General features: G+C 36.7%; 2 protein-coding genes across 5 annotated transcripts in view; both read right to left on the bottom strand.

Annotated features, from left to right (window-relative positions):
• The window catches only part of LOC146457770 (uncharacterized), a 2,451-nt gene extending 804 nt beyond the window's left edge, over positions 1 to 1,647 (bottom strand). The window contains exon 1 of the mRNA XM_085091474.1: positions 1 to 1,647. This exon is cut by the window's left edge and continues 804 nt beyond it. Coding sequence (XP_084947600.1) covers positions 1 to 430 — 430 coding nt within the window. The 5' untranslated portion in view covers positions 431 to 1,647.
• Positions 1 to 13,037, bottom strand: part of LOC146457769 (periodic tryptophan protein 2 homolog) — a 59,472-nt gene that overhangs the window by 32,956 nt on the left and 13,479 nt on the right. For 2 of the 4 annotated variants that reach the window (XM_085091467.1, XM_085091469.1), the window contains exons 4-7: positions 10,947 to 11,046; positions 7,564 to 7,707; positions 4,689 to 4,824; positions 3,022 to 3,112 (exon numbers count right to left, since the gene is read on the bottom strand). In XM_085091467.1, coding sequence (XP_084947593.1) covers positions 3,022 to 3,112; positions 4,689 to 4,824; positions 7,564 to 7,707; positions 10,947 to 11,046 — 471 coding nt within the window. The remainder of the gene's footprint in view (positions 1 to 3,021; positions 3,113 to 4,688; positions 4,825 to 7,563; positions 7,708 to 10,946; positions 11,047 to 13,037) is intronic. The other 2 variants (XM_085091468.1, XM_085091470.1) reach the window with 2 other exon arrangements.

Raw genomic sequence — 13,037 nt, 5'->3', positions numbered from 1 at the left:
TACGCGCCTCCAGTTTCGGCAGTCTCGCTCGGACGGATTTATGCTGGCTTGCTTGTCCGGTCTGCATTGGCGGCGAATTCTGGTGCTGCGGTACATTTTGTACTTGTGGTATTTGCGGTGCGGTTAACAGTTCTTCGATCGCAGCCAACTTGCACTTTATGTCCGACGCAAGACGGCTGCTCTCGTCTATCTCTCTGGCCATATCCTCCTCCGTCACCTTTTCGTCGTCTCCCATCAAGGCCAGGATCTCTAAGTCGAGGGGCGCTATCTTTTCCAGCTGCTCGTTTAGCGTGTGTTTCCATTTCGCCAGCTCTGCCTTTCTTTCCACGGTGTTATGTTCAAGACTGGCTTCTACTTCTGGGAGGATTCCAGCAAGGTATAATCGATGGCTTCCTCGTCGCTTTTTCTTTTTTCCAACCTCCGCGGTCATTTCCAATCCGGCTCGAAGTGACCAAGTGTCGCAGAATCTTTCATGAACTCTGCACTTGCCGGTTCACAAACTGAAGAGGACTGTAATTCTTTCCTTTTCTGAAGATTTATTTAACATTCACAATCTGACAATCTCTGATCCAATCTACAATATTCGCGATGCACAGTTCCGTTCACAATTCGTTCTTACTCGATCTGCTCTTACATTACAATTGTACTAAGATTTACTAGGTTCTATTTGCGCAACAAGTATTTTTACTACAATCACGAGCACAGTATAATCCCAAGCCTACACTATTGTCATGCTACTAAATTTTATTTCAATTACACAATTACACGCGTTTCTCTTCCTTATTTAGCTTAATACTACGCGTGCAGTTACATCATTGTCATGCAGTGTATTAACTTTGGACTTTCCCGGAGTACAATTGTGCAATCTGCTTTGCTCACTAATTTTTAAAGTATTGCTTGCGTTACTATTTCGTGACATTGTTCATCAAATTTCCAAGTTAATATTCTACATCACGCACATCAGTGCTTCTTTCCCGACATAACGTGACATGAAAGTTTGCCGCCAAAAATTATTTCACGCCAGAAAATGTCTGGCTGAAAGAAGCACTCTTAACTGATAAGTTCACTGCTAATCATAACTTTTTGCATACCTGAAAACTCGACATAATATTTTTGCTTCTCATACAAAAGTATTATATCAAGTAGATTAGTTTGCTGAAAAACATTAGTTTGGCTGTCAGTTTTCACGCGAAAGCGGAAAGTGCCATGTCACGCATCAGTGACGTCGTAAACAAAATTATGCAAATTTCTGGAGAAACGAACAATTTTTGATCTCTTCAGCTTTCATAGAGGTTTGAAAGGGAAAAAATGTTTTATTTCCACAATTTACATTGGGAAAGCAAAAGGACGCGGTCGATGAATTTTGATCAACTGTTTAATACATACCGTGCAGAATTTATTGAAATGCATGTGTACAGGATCAACACCTTTTTGGTACGTTCATTAAATAATGAAGCAAAATACAGACAACAACTAGCTCTCATTGAAATAATTCTTAAAACCCCATTTACACGCGTAAAAAGATCGGCACGGCACCCCAAAATGTCGGTACCGTGCCGCCAGCTTTTTTGGCACGGCACTCCTGATTTTAAACGTGTAAACATAGCGTGCCCAAAAATAATATGGCACCGGTGCCCGAAATTTTAGGGGTGCCGAGACCACTCAAACGCCTGTGTTTGAGTAGTTTTAACTCAATTCTCAAAGGCATTATTTTATTACTGAGGGTTGGAGGACACAGTTTGGTTTCAGTGAATTGGTAGGAAGAAAACAAGAGAAAACTGGCTTTCAATTTGTAACATAGTGTGCACCATATTATAAGTGAACACCTGATTCCCATGAAATAAAAGTTGTGGTGAAAATTTTCTCAAACTTTCTGAGATTGTTTGCTTTTACAGATAATTTCAAGAAATCGAAACAACTCAACGATTTACCCCATAATCGCATGGAATATTCATTTTCAAATATAAGTTTATTTGATCAGTTATTGCCATGTCTGGTGGTTATAGAAGTCACATAGATAAAGCAGAACTTACAAAAACGTTAAACATAAAATGTCTAACCCATGGTCACCAATTAAAGACAAATTTATTAGCAGGGAAGCAAAGTATGAAGCAGTATCGACCCAAACGTTACTAGTGTGCAGGTTCTTATGCCAGCGAGTGGTGGGCAATCTTGTATTTCTGGCAATAACACATTTTTCTGTCATCAATTCATTTTCTTAAAAAAAAAATTAAACATAAAGAGGATAACAGGTATGTTAAAACAACAAGTTAAAAAAGAAAGGTCACTATGCTCGTTTTAGAGAAAATAGCCACTTAAACTGAGTGGTTATTGTCTGGGCTGAGCATCAAAGAAAACAGATCATGTTTTCAACTTGTGCACGCTTAGTGTGCATTGATGAAGCATAAGAAACTATGCACTGTAAGAATGTGCAATGGAATTCAATGGAGTCACGTTAATATAGGTTGACTGCTTAACACAGGTTTCACAGCATACAAACCAGACATAATAAAAGTGACATTTTATATAACATTTGATAACTTAGTGTACAGTTTATGCAAGAAAGCGCTCACAAATTCACTTACCGCCATCATGGTTAAGAAACTGCAGCGTTAAAATGGTATCAATGGTTTTGAACGATCTTTTAGTCTCATTAATACGATTCCATGAAGCTCAATGGAAAACATACTCCACAATGTGTTTGAAATTGTTCCCTCTCACTTTAGAAGCATATTTTCTATTTCAAAGCTTCCATACTCCTTCCACCGTGTTGAAAATAGGGTCTGCAAGCCATCTCTTCTCTTTAGTCCTTCCCATCAACCCTCACAAATCCTTAACATACACATTTCCTAATGACAAGGACAACTTGGGATGACTGAGTCAGACCTGTCTATCATTAATATTATTTACCTATTAGAGGAAAAGTGACCCCAGTTTATTAGGACTATTGGTTAAAGCTGTACAGAGCTACGATGATCATTGTACATGTCAGCTCATTTGAACTTGCTAATTAATTAGTACCTTCTTTGCTTGAAGCAATCTGAAGATCCTCTTCAAGGTTTCTGCTGCACTTCCAACAAAAAAATGCACCATCCTGACTAACCGTATAAATCTAATTGAACATTGTTAAGACTAAAACAAACAGAACACTAACGTACACTTCCAATATGCAGGCAAGTTAAGACCTGGTGTGGGGTTGGCGTCGAGGATGGTTGCTTGATTGGATGTACCTTTCAAATTATCCTGGATCTCATTGAATCTTTTAGGTGACAGAACGTGCTTGGTCAAAAATAACTACATCGGAATAGTTAATCACCTTTTGGGTCACACTGTCTGGTTAAAAAATAAACCAGACGTTCTCTTGTTTACAAACTTCTGTCACTATTTTTTGATTGGTGGTTTGCTCTGCCTGGATAATTTGTAACTACTGTAGCACAAAAAAATTGACATGCAACATGGATTGCAAATGTTTGTTGAATAGATTGTTAAAAGAAAGGATCAGTGCTAAGAAAACTGTGCTCTTTGGAAAAACTATGAATCACTATCCCAGAAAGCATGTGCGTGTTCGTCCGAGTTGGATGTGTCAAATGGGCGGAGGAAAATCTGTCTCCATACATACTCCTTCATCCTTCGTGAATATCATCCTTTAAATGCTAAAAAGCACCTGTTAAAATCCGATGACAGGAAAAGTCCACAAGAACAAACTAATGAGGTGGTTGTGGCTCTTTAGAAGAGGAAGAACTCAGCAACACCAAACGAAGCAACATAGCCGTGAGCCTGGCCATAAGCAAAGCTGGGGAGAATACAGGGATGACAGAAAATGTGTTTTTATCTAACTTTCGTTCTTTTACATGTGCTGTTTTTTTTTTTTTATTTGGACTTGAAATCGCATGATTGTGTTTATTCTTTTGCAAGCCTACTCACGCAGAAAGCTTCACCATAACATCGATCTCCACATAGTATTACGTACATGACAGTAAGAGTGAAATGTTCTCCGTAGAATTGTTAATGATACAGATATGCAGCGTAGTATCATATGAGTAGTGTAGCCTGCAGAACAAGTGTTAAATTTTTTTTGCATTTTTCAGGTGAGTGGAGGTAAGTGCATGGAGACTGTTGTGCGTGACTTGCACTTCCCTCCGCTCACCACTTTTTTGTAGGCTGAGTAGTGTCTTCGTATTCTTAATTATATGATTGTGTTTTAAGATTATAAAGTAAGAATGTATTTGTAAGATTGTATTGTATTACACCGTAAGCAATGCAAACACTGGAATGTATTGTAAGAATGCACTGTACCCGCCTATTGCTAAGTAGTTTGAATGTAAGTTGTAAATAATGTATTAGTATTCGGTTTTTGTTTACTGCATTGTAAAATTACCAAAAAAAATTAATTGCTATCCCAGTAAAGGATTTTGTAAAGAATAAAAAGAGAATCTTTATGGTTACATTTACTTGATGTTGGGCTGTTAATAATTTGTCTAAAGTAGGTTCAAATCTGTTAGGTAAGAAAACTTGTTAAATCAAGAATAGAATGCTACAGATAGAAACAAACATCTCTGAACAGCATACACCTGTACATGTATCATTTATCCAAAACTGGCCTTCTTAACAATTTATAAGAGTCAAACAACAATACCACAGCACACCACTAAATATACTAAAACATACCAGCTTGCATTCAAGGATACATCCAAGGAGTTTTGTTCAAAATAGCAACCTATTACAGAATTACGGTGGCCAGCCAAGGTGACAGGAGTAAAATGCTTCCTTGGGAATAACGAAAAGATGCGACTTGTCATATCTCTGCTTCCTACCACAAAAAACCTGTCCAAAAAAAAAAAAATCTCTGAATGGACTATGCTCAGGTAGTGTACTCATACATGTTATTTCCATTATCCAGGCACTCACACAAGGAAAGCAACCTTGTTATAACTGTCAAATGAATTAAGCAAAGATTTAATTTAACACTCATGATGTCAGCAGTGGAAATTTCTAAGTATAACTGTTGATTGTCTTTTCCAGTGCCAAAGGTACCAAAAAATCTCCTCTAAAGCCATTCAATGTATGTGACACCGATAAACTGCACAACTTATTCCTTGGATTTTGAACCCTTGATGTAAGTCAAACAAACAAATTCTCCAAGTTTCTAATTTCTATCAGAACACTGTTCAGCAAAATGATGCCAGCTCAAGCACTTGGTCACAGCTGCATTAAACTGAAATGTATTTGCCACTAATGCTCTCGCAGCAAAATTTGTTTGGTGTTCATTTTAAGAGATAATTAAGTGATGAAGTCTGGACTTGTGAGTCATGATCTTTTTGAAAGGAGGCATCCCCAAAGATACACAGCAACCTACTAGTAACTACACATCAACAGTGTTAAAATTATAATAGGTTTTTGTCATGTCATAGGACTGGTTAAGTTTGTATTATCCAAGTGTAACTAATCGATGACATCAATGAAATCAACGAGTAATCAATAGGTTATCGATGGGCAATCAGTTGATTATTAAGTCATTGATTATTATCATCGAACACGACAGCCCTGCATGCCCGTTGTACATTTCCTCGTGTCAGAAATAGACTTCAACAGCAAACTAACCTGTGGAACTACGAAAACACCATGCTCATCAAAATAGTTGCCATGTTCAAAAACCTTTAATCTCCTCATTTGATGCTACAATATGAGTAAAGAGGGCTTTCCACCCAGCCCTAGCTTTGCGAGGCACGTATCTCTAGTTTTAAATATTTTCATCAAGGGGGGCAATAATTCAAGAGAGGCGATTAATCAAGGGAGGGCTATTATTCAACGAAATACATACATACATACATTTTTTAACAACATTACCTCTACCAACAAAGGAACTGTTTTGCAAACCTTGTGGCTAGACAAAACTAAAATTCCCTGACTCTGAGGTAAATTTATAATTTCCTGCCCCCAACCCCACCCGACTTGATGCGAAACTTCCCAGCAACTTAACCCTGACCATGGCAACCCAGGTATATTTTAGCATTTGAGAGTTCCTGGTTCATACAGCTTGTCACTTTGCAGCAACAACACTTCATTTATTAAGAAAAAACCCAGAGAGTTACAAGTTAGGTATATACCTACCCTCAAATACCTAAAGCTAGTCGAGGCAGGTAGGTATAACTATATTAAACTAAATGCAAATAAATTTTGGTGTTTACAAATTGACATTATTAGCAAAGTTTACAAAGCAACAGCAGCAACTAAAATAAAACTTAAATAAGTAGTAAACAAATAAGTGAATATACAGAACAAAAAAGGGTTTGCAAGCTATACTGATAGAAATTACAGGATTGTTACAAATTTATAAGCCTTTGATTATTTCAAGAATTGAAGAAGGTCTAAGGTAAGCATTTTTTTTTTCAATGTTTATTAGTATTTCATGTATTTGTTTTTTTGAATAATTTTCTGCTGTCAGACTTTCTAATATTATCAGGTAAAGAATTCCATAGCCATGCACCAAATCGAGAAAATGAATTCTTTAGTTGTTCAAGACGTGAAGACATGACATAACATTTGCTGGCGGTTGCTGACCTGGTGTTGTAGGAATGTATATCTGATACATGTTTAAATAAATGTTTAATATCAACAGGTGCTAGTTTGTGTTGGATATCATAAATTAAACAGGAAACAGATTCGACATAGAGAAAATGAACAGGTAGGATGTTAAGGTTAATAAAGTACGAAATAGTGTGTTCATCTTTTGTAGAAAAGTTCATCAAACGTAGAGCCCGTTTTTGTAGGAGAAGAAGCTTTTCTAAGTTAGACTGAGAAGCTTGACCCCACTTATTCTATAGATAAGGTAGGGGGAACTAAGAGATTAAAAGAACTTGACAAGAACAGAGAGGGGTGCAAAGTGTCTCAATTTAGCTATCTGCCAATAGCAAGGCTATTGGCATGGCACACACTGATGACACACACACATTGATGAGCACCCACTGTCATATACTGTACACTTAAATGACAAAATTTATATTAAAGCATCCCAGTAATGACTCAACCTGTGTAAACTATGTGTTAAAAGAAAATGCAAAAGCTGTTAAGAATATAAAGAATAGGTGACTCAAAAACATATTTCAGTACAAATCCACAATCATTATGTAATTATGTAATCATTATGTAATTTACCTAACCATGGATTCCCAGAATAGCCAAATGTTTCAGAGAAGGTCTGGATCTTCACTTCCATTTAACAACAGACTGTCCTCAATAAATATTTTTCTTTATTCTGGACATCAATTATTGCTCAGGGCTTATAAGAATCTTTTGATTTATAAATTGCCCCCCAAAAAATTGCACTTGAAGAACATGGCATTTACATGTATTTTGAAATGAAATCTGATGTTCATCTGAGGGAGTGAAAAAAACTCCTCTTTCTATAAAAACCCACAAAAAATGACTTTCTTGGGGAGATAGGAGGTGAATGTTACAAGCCTGGGCAAAATGGGCAGCCAGGCTGTCAATGGATTACTAAATAATTAACCTTGCCAAAAAGATTAACAATGATTATCTTAAAGCAACCAATACAGTACTTACCTGGAGTCAGAGGACCAGTCAATGGAAACAGTGTCATCATAGAAACCTGTATATGTTCTATGAACAGAAAATGGTGCAAAGTCTTTACTATGACCAGGAGCATGCCACACTTGCACATCCTTTCCATGAGTAACTGCTACAAACCTTAAAAAATGAAAAAAAAAAAAAAACTCAAATAATTTATAGTGATTCCATGGCTGCAATATTGGATCAAAGACACTCTTACAGAACTTTTCTATTCTACATTCTTGTATTTGTTCTTCTTGTATGCATATTCTACCCTTTGTATGATTGTAACATCTGATACGTATTTTTATCTGATGAAAAAAGACTTATTTATTTATAAGATTTCAAAGTTTTTTGATACTGGTGAAACCCATTACTTTTCGATAACCCATGAACTCGTGAACAAAACAAATGAAAATACAGAACCTGGCCAATCTTTATCTGTATCCACCCCAATACCCACCTGAAGGAAGTTCTCATGAAATTCTGAGGGGGGAAGGGAGGCTTTAAAAGTCAAATGTTAAAAGGTAACAGTGAATCAAGACTAGAGTTTTTCCAGAAGGGTTAGGCAGGTTCAAACCAAAAGCTCTTCTTTTGATGAGTATAGATATATCTTGGAACAACATGAGAGCAACTAAATTGTTATTAATCTTGTGAATAAATAAAGTTACCGTGTACGTTCAGAGAGAAAATTTTTGAATTTTCATTTTTTTAGATAAAAATAAACTTTCCAGTAAATTCTTACAAACAAGATGCCCCTCTAATGGCATTACACGGAATGCTTAATGTAGCCCCAATTATTCCCCATTGTATGTTTCGCAGATATTTAAAAACTATCCTCCCTTGGCAATTGAAATAATTGTCTGAATGGTTTTATTCAGATATATTGCGTGATACTTATCGTTGTGTTACTAGGAATCATACCAGAAATAACTATGCAATAACGTCATGACCCCGCTGAACTGGTCTGGCCTCCTCTAGCTCTAATCCTTTGCGTTGATCATTCGATCTGTTTTTTAAAGCGGAGTTTCTTTGCTGTGAACTCTCCCAATTTCTACCGTTTCAACTGTCGAGTACTACCTAGAAGTTATTATTTCGATTTACTGCTTGAAAAAGGTTTGTTTTCTCTCTGAAAACGGCAGATCAAAGTCTTAAATTCATACATGTGGCCGCCATTGAACAAAAACAACTTTTCGAAATGATGACTTGCTTTGACGTCACACAGGTAGAGATAAGTGGGTCCCCTCCCTCATGATATACGCGCCGATAATAGATTTGGATTGGGCTGTTTTTGTTCAAGACAATCAGAACAATAAATCCCTTCTGGGAGAGGGTAGAATTTAATCAAGGTTTAATGAATAAATCAAATAATGATTTGACGTCACACAGGAAGTGATGAGTGGGTCCCCTCTCTCGTGATATGTGCCTGAAAAATAGATTTTGATTGGGCCGCTTCTGTTGAAGACAATCAGAACAATATATCCTTACTAGGGAGGACAGAGTTTAATGCATAAATTAATGTGCACATTTGTGACTACGATGAAGAAAAAAAAGATACCCGACCGAAACCTAGACACGTCATGCCCTGCGGGCATTCCGTGTAACAAAAAAAGAATTTTAGAAAAAGAGTGAGTATTTTCCGAGAAATTGGAACGTAAGCGATTTCCACTGGAAGTTAAATTTTTACTTTGATTGACAGCATATTGCTGCCGGTGTAACCACCCGTTGCGATAATTGAGCGAACGGTCTTTCTATAGTCTCACAGTCTTGAAACCCTCACTTTCCCCCACTTCGAATATCCAGTATTTTGTGGAAGAACTTATATTTGCTCCAGTACGAAGCTGAGATAAAACAAGACAATAGCTTTAAGCTACACTTCAAAGTAGGTAAAGGTGTTAAGATCTTCCAGCGAAGCGAATAGTTGGAGATGCGCTTGTTTCAATTCGCAAGTCCATAAATCGCGCTTCATGAGCTTCCTTTTTTTTCTTCTTCTTCTTCAGCTGAACGTTATCAGATCACTGAATCTTGTGTTCGATGCGTTACACTTACAAGTCTTGGCAAGCAAAAACAAAACAAAAAAGTACTATGTCTTGATCTTTTCTCACGTCAGCCGTCGCTACAAGATAACTAGTGAAGAGAAAGTCGCCACTTTTGCTTGTACCCTTTTCACAGAGACTTACTGTATAAGTGTAATTTCCAAAGTGTTAAACGGAGTCAACTCTTTTAAACGGTTCTGTTTAAACGTTTTCTTTCGTGTCAAACGGATACTTGTTTCCTATTTGCAGCATTGACGCTTTGGAATGTTCATTCAAGAGCGAATTTTTACTCGAACTTTCGATAAGCAATCTCACAACTTCACTATTCTCCACAATATTTCGCTCGAATAGATGTATTCGCTGGCTTTTCGAAAAGTAGCAAGAATTTTCGTTTTGACTGAGACAATACATGCGGTTAAGGTGGTCCCCCGATAATTCTGTAGCGCTTTGTGCTGATAATTTTGCCCGCCTCAGCCATTTCTGCTTCAGCCCAACAGCTTTGCTTGATGAGGTCGGCTTGACAGTCCCCATTTTATTTTTTCCATAATCATTACAGATTACAAAATCGACGTACAACAAACAACGCAGATCTATATCCAACAAAATGGTGAGGGAGTTGATTACTCTGGTACGCAAGTATGTGCAAAACTGCGAGAAAATTTTCACAGGAGGTGACTGGAAGTTAAGAAAAAGTAGCTTGCAAAATGATTGGCTAATTTTCCATAAAGGTGTTGGGGGATGGTACTTGTTTGTGTAGCGAGAATTTTTTCAAGCGCTGTTTTCTCAAACTTTAATTTTCACTTGGTGGCGACACTTTCAAGAGTTACAACTCAACAATGATTTGGCCGATTTCAGTCAAATTTGGCCAGATGCTAGAAAAATATATAATCAACAAAAACGTGTGGGGGAATTTGATATATCAAAAATTCTTTTCTTGAAAGTCATAGTTTTCTCGCAGTTTTGAAAATATTCAGTAACTTTTGAATGCAATTGAATTAAGGAAAACCCCAACAGGTTTTTTAAGCTTTTGGGGTCCTAATCTGGAGAAAAAAACAAACTCCCAAAAATTAATATAAAAATCGCATTGAGTTGGAACTCTTGAACGACACTCTGGACCTTCAAGTTTCGAAAACCTAGGAATTTATTTTCTTGGAAAAGCAATGAAATATTTGAATACCCAGTTCTATAAGCTTTAATTTGATTAGGATTTTGAGTATCTGTGATGTAACTGAAAGGCGTTACATCAGTTAAACTGAAGCCACCCCTGAAGGTACACGGTAACCTTAAAACTTGTGTGTCTGCAGAATACCTTACAAGTGTATATTTTAACAAATCACTCACCTCCCATTTGGACTAAACTTAAGGTCAGAGACAGGCCTTTTAAAGTTGAAATGATGAAGAACAGTCTTGCTCTTAAGATTAACTAAAAGACACCGTCCATCTGTAACAAATGACAACATGTAAGTTAAAGCTAATTGAATACACTGTACCTTGAAAAATGTTTGTGGTGTTTAAAAGTTACAGATTCTTTTCAACAGACATTGCTAATAATTTCTGATCTCTCACTTAACCTGTTTGTTAAGCTTACAAAAACAAATGCATTTGCCAAAAATCTTAGACCAGGAATGTACATGTTCATGAAGGATTTAAGAACGAAACTGTGCTGATCATTTGCAGTTTTAAAGGTCTTTTGGTTTTATCATCTAAGTTATATGTAATTTTTAGCATAAATATTTTAAACCTCTTATTTGCAATTGTTTTCATGAATTAAGATCTACTGTTCACCTTTTTTTTTCTACCATATGAGGACCCATTATTTTCTGCAACTAGTCTTACTTCCAAATATTGTATATTGGGAAATTGTTCTCAGTTTGAATGTGAAGAGATTGTCATGGGAGGTGATTTTAATTTCAAGTATTATAATTTAGACGTTCACAAAGAAAGAAAAGGAGAAAACTCACCCCACATAGTAATTAACTGAGAGAAGTCCAGAACATGGAGAATTTGCTAGACCTGATAGATGTGTGGTGAGTTTTCAACACAGAAGCTAAAAGATTCAGAAAGAAACCTGAAATATTCTGTCGCCTGGACTTTTTTCTGATCAGTGCAAGCTTAACCCCAGAAATCACAAATGCAGATATTTTACTGGGTGACAAGACCGACCATTCTCTTATAATTTTACAATCAATCTTGCTAATACCGGTTTGTAATAATAACCCCAGAGGTCTGGGCTTCTGGAAACTTAATACCTCATTTCTGTTACATGTACATGTAGATGATGAATATGGTGATTTAATTAAGAAAACAATTATTGATAATTTTGCCAATGAATACAGGAACAATGTTGAGGTAGATGCTGTGCTCCTCTGGGATACCATGAAAATGCAGATCTATCCATTCAAGGTCACTAAAATATGCGAAAGAAGAAACGGCTAAAATTAAATCCAAGGAAAAAACCTTTGAGTCAAATATATCTTCCCTTTGGAAATAGGTGGAAGAAGACAACCTATCCAAAAAAGTCAAAAGCGGCATCTGTAAGGAACTAGACATCAAAATTCTTCAGTTTGAGAAGATCTCCCAGTACCATACTCGTGGAGCCATTTTTATAATACACAAACCACAAAACAACTTAAATTAGATAAATGCCATCAACTACATGTATGGGTATGCAGAGGGCCTTTTATCCATTACATAGAGAAGAGGAATGGTTACTCCTGTACCTAAGAAAGATAAACCTCCAATCTTTAAAAAACTGGAGACCAATCACTATTCTTAAACTGGGACTATAAAATTGCAGCTCAATCCATCTGAAAAATAGAGCTATTGGGGAAAATATCAGATTCATATACAGCATCATTAAGTAAACAGATACAAAACAAATACCTGGCCTTCTACTAGTCATCGACTTTGAAAAAGCTTTGAATAGCACATACAATATTATGGCCTTTTATTGAGAAAAATAATTAATGTTGAGATATTTCAACTTTGGAATGTCTTTTAATTTTTTTTACACAGATATAAATTGTAAGCAGTTGTATCCAAAACAAGGGGTGGTCTGCTGAGTTCTTCAGCTTGAGTGGCGGCATGAGACAGGGCTGCCTGCTCTTCCCCTATCTTTTCACTATATGCACTGAAGTCTTGGACAATGCCATTTGGAAGGATAAAGAGATTCATGGCATTAATATAGGTGACATGGAATGCAAACTCTCACAACATGCTGATGTAACTATGATTTTAGACGACTCTGAACTCTCCTTTTTCAAGAACCCTTTATTTACTTGACATATTCACAGACGTATCTGGTCTGAAAGTAGCTTCCCATGCAGTTGTTTTTAGGGGGCTGGTATTACCTCTTCCCCACAAACCCTTGCTCAACCAAGCGCCACATTCCTTTCCCATTGGGGGCCAAGCACCCTAGCCAATCACAGTCGA

The sequence above is a fragment of the Pavona decussata genome, unplaced genomic scaffold, assembly GCF_977016875.1.
Source record: "Pavona decussata unplaced genomic scaffold, jaPavDecu1.1 SCAFFOLD_237, whole genome shotgun sequence".
In the NCBI taxonomy this organism is placed as follows: Eukaryota; Metazoa; Cnidaria; class Anthozoa; order Scleractinia; family Agariciidae; genus Pavona; species Pavona decussata.
The sequence above is the reverse complement of the archived record's forward strand: the minus strand, read 5'-3'. Positions and strand labels throughout refer to the sequence as shown.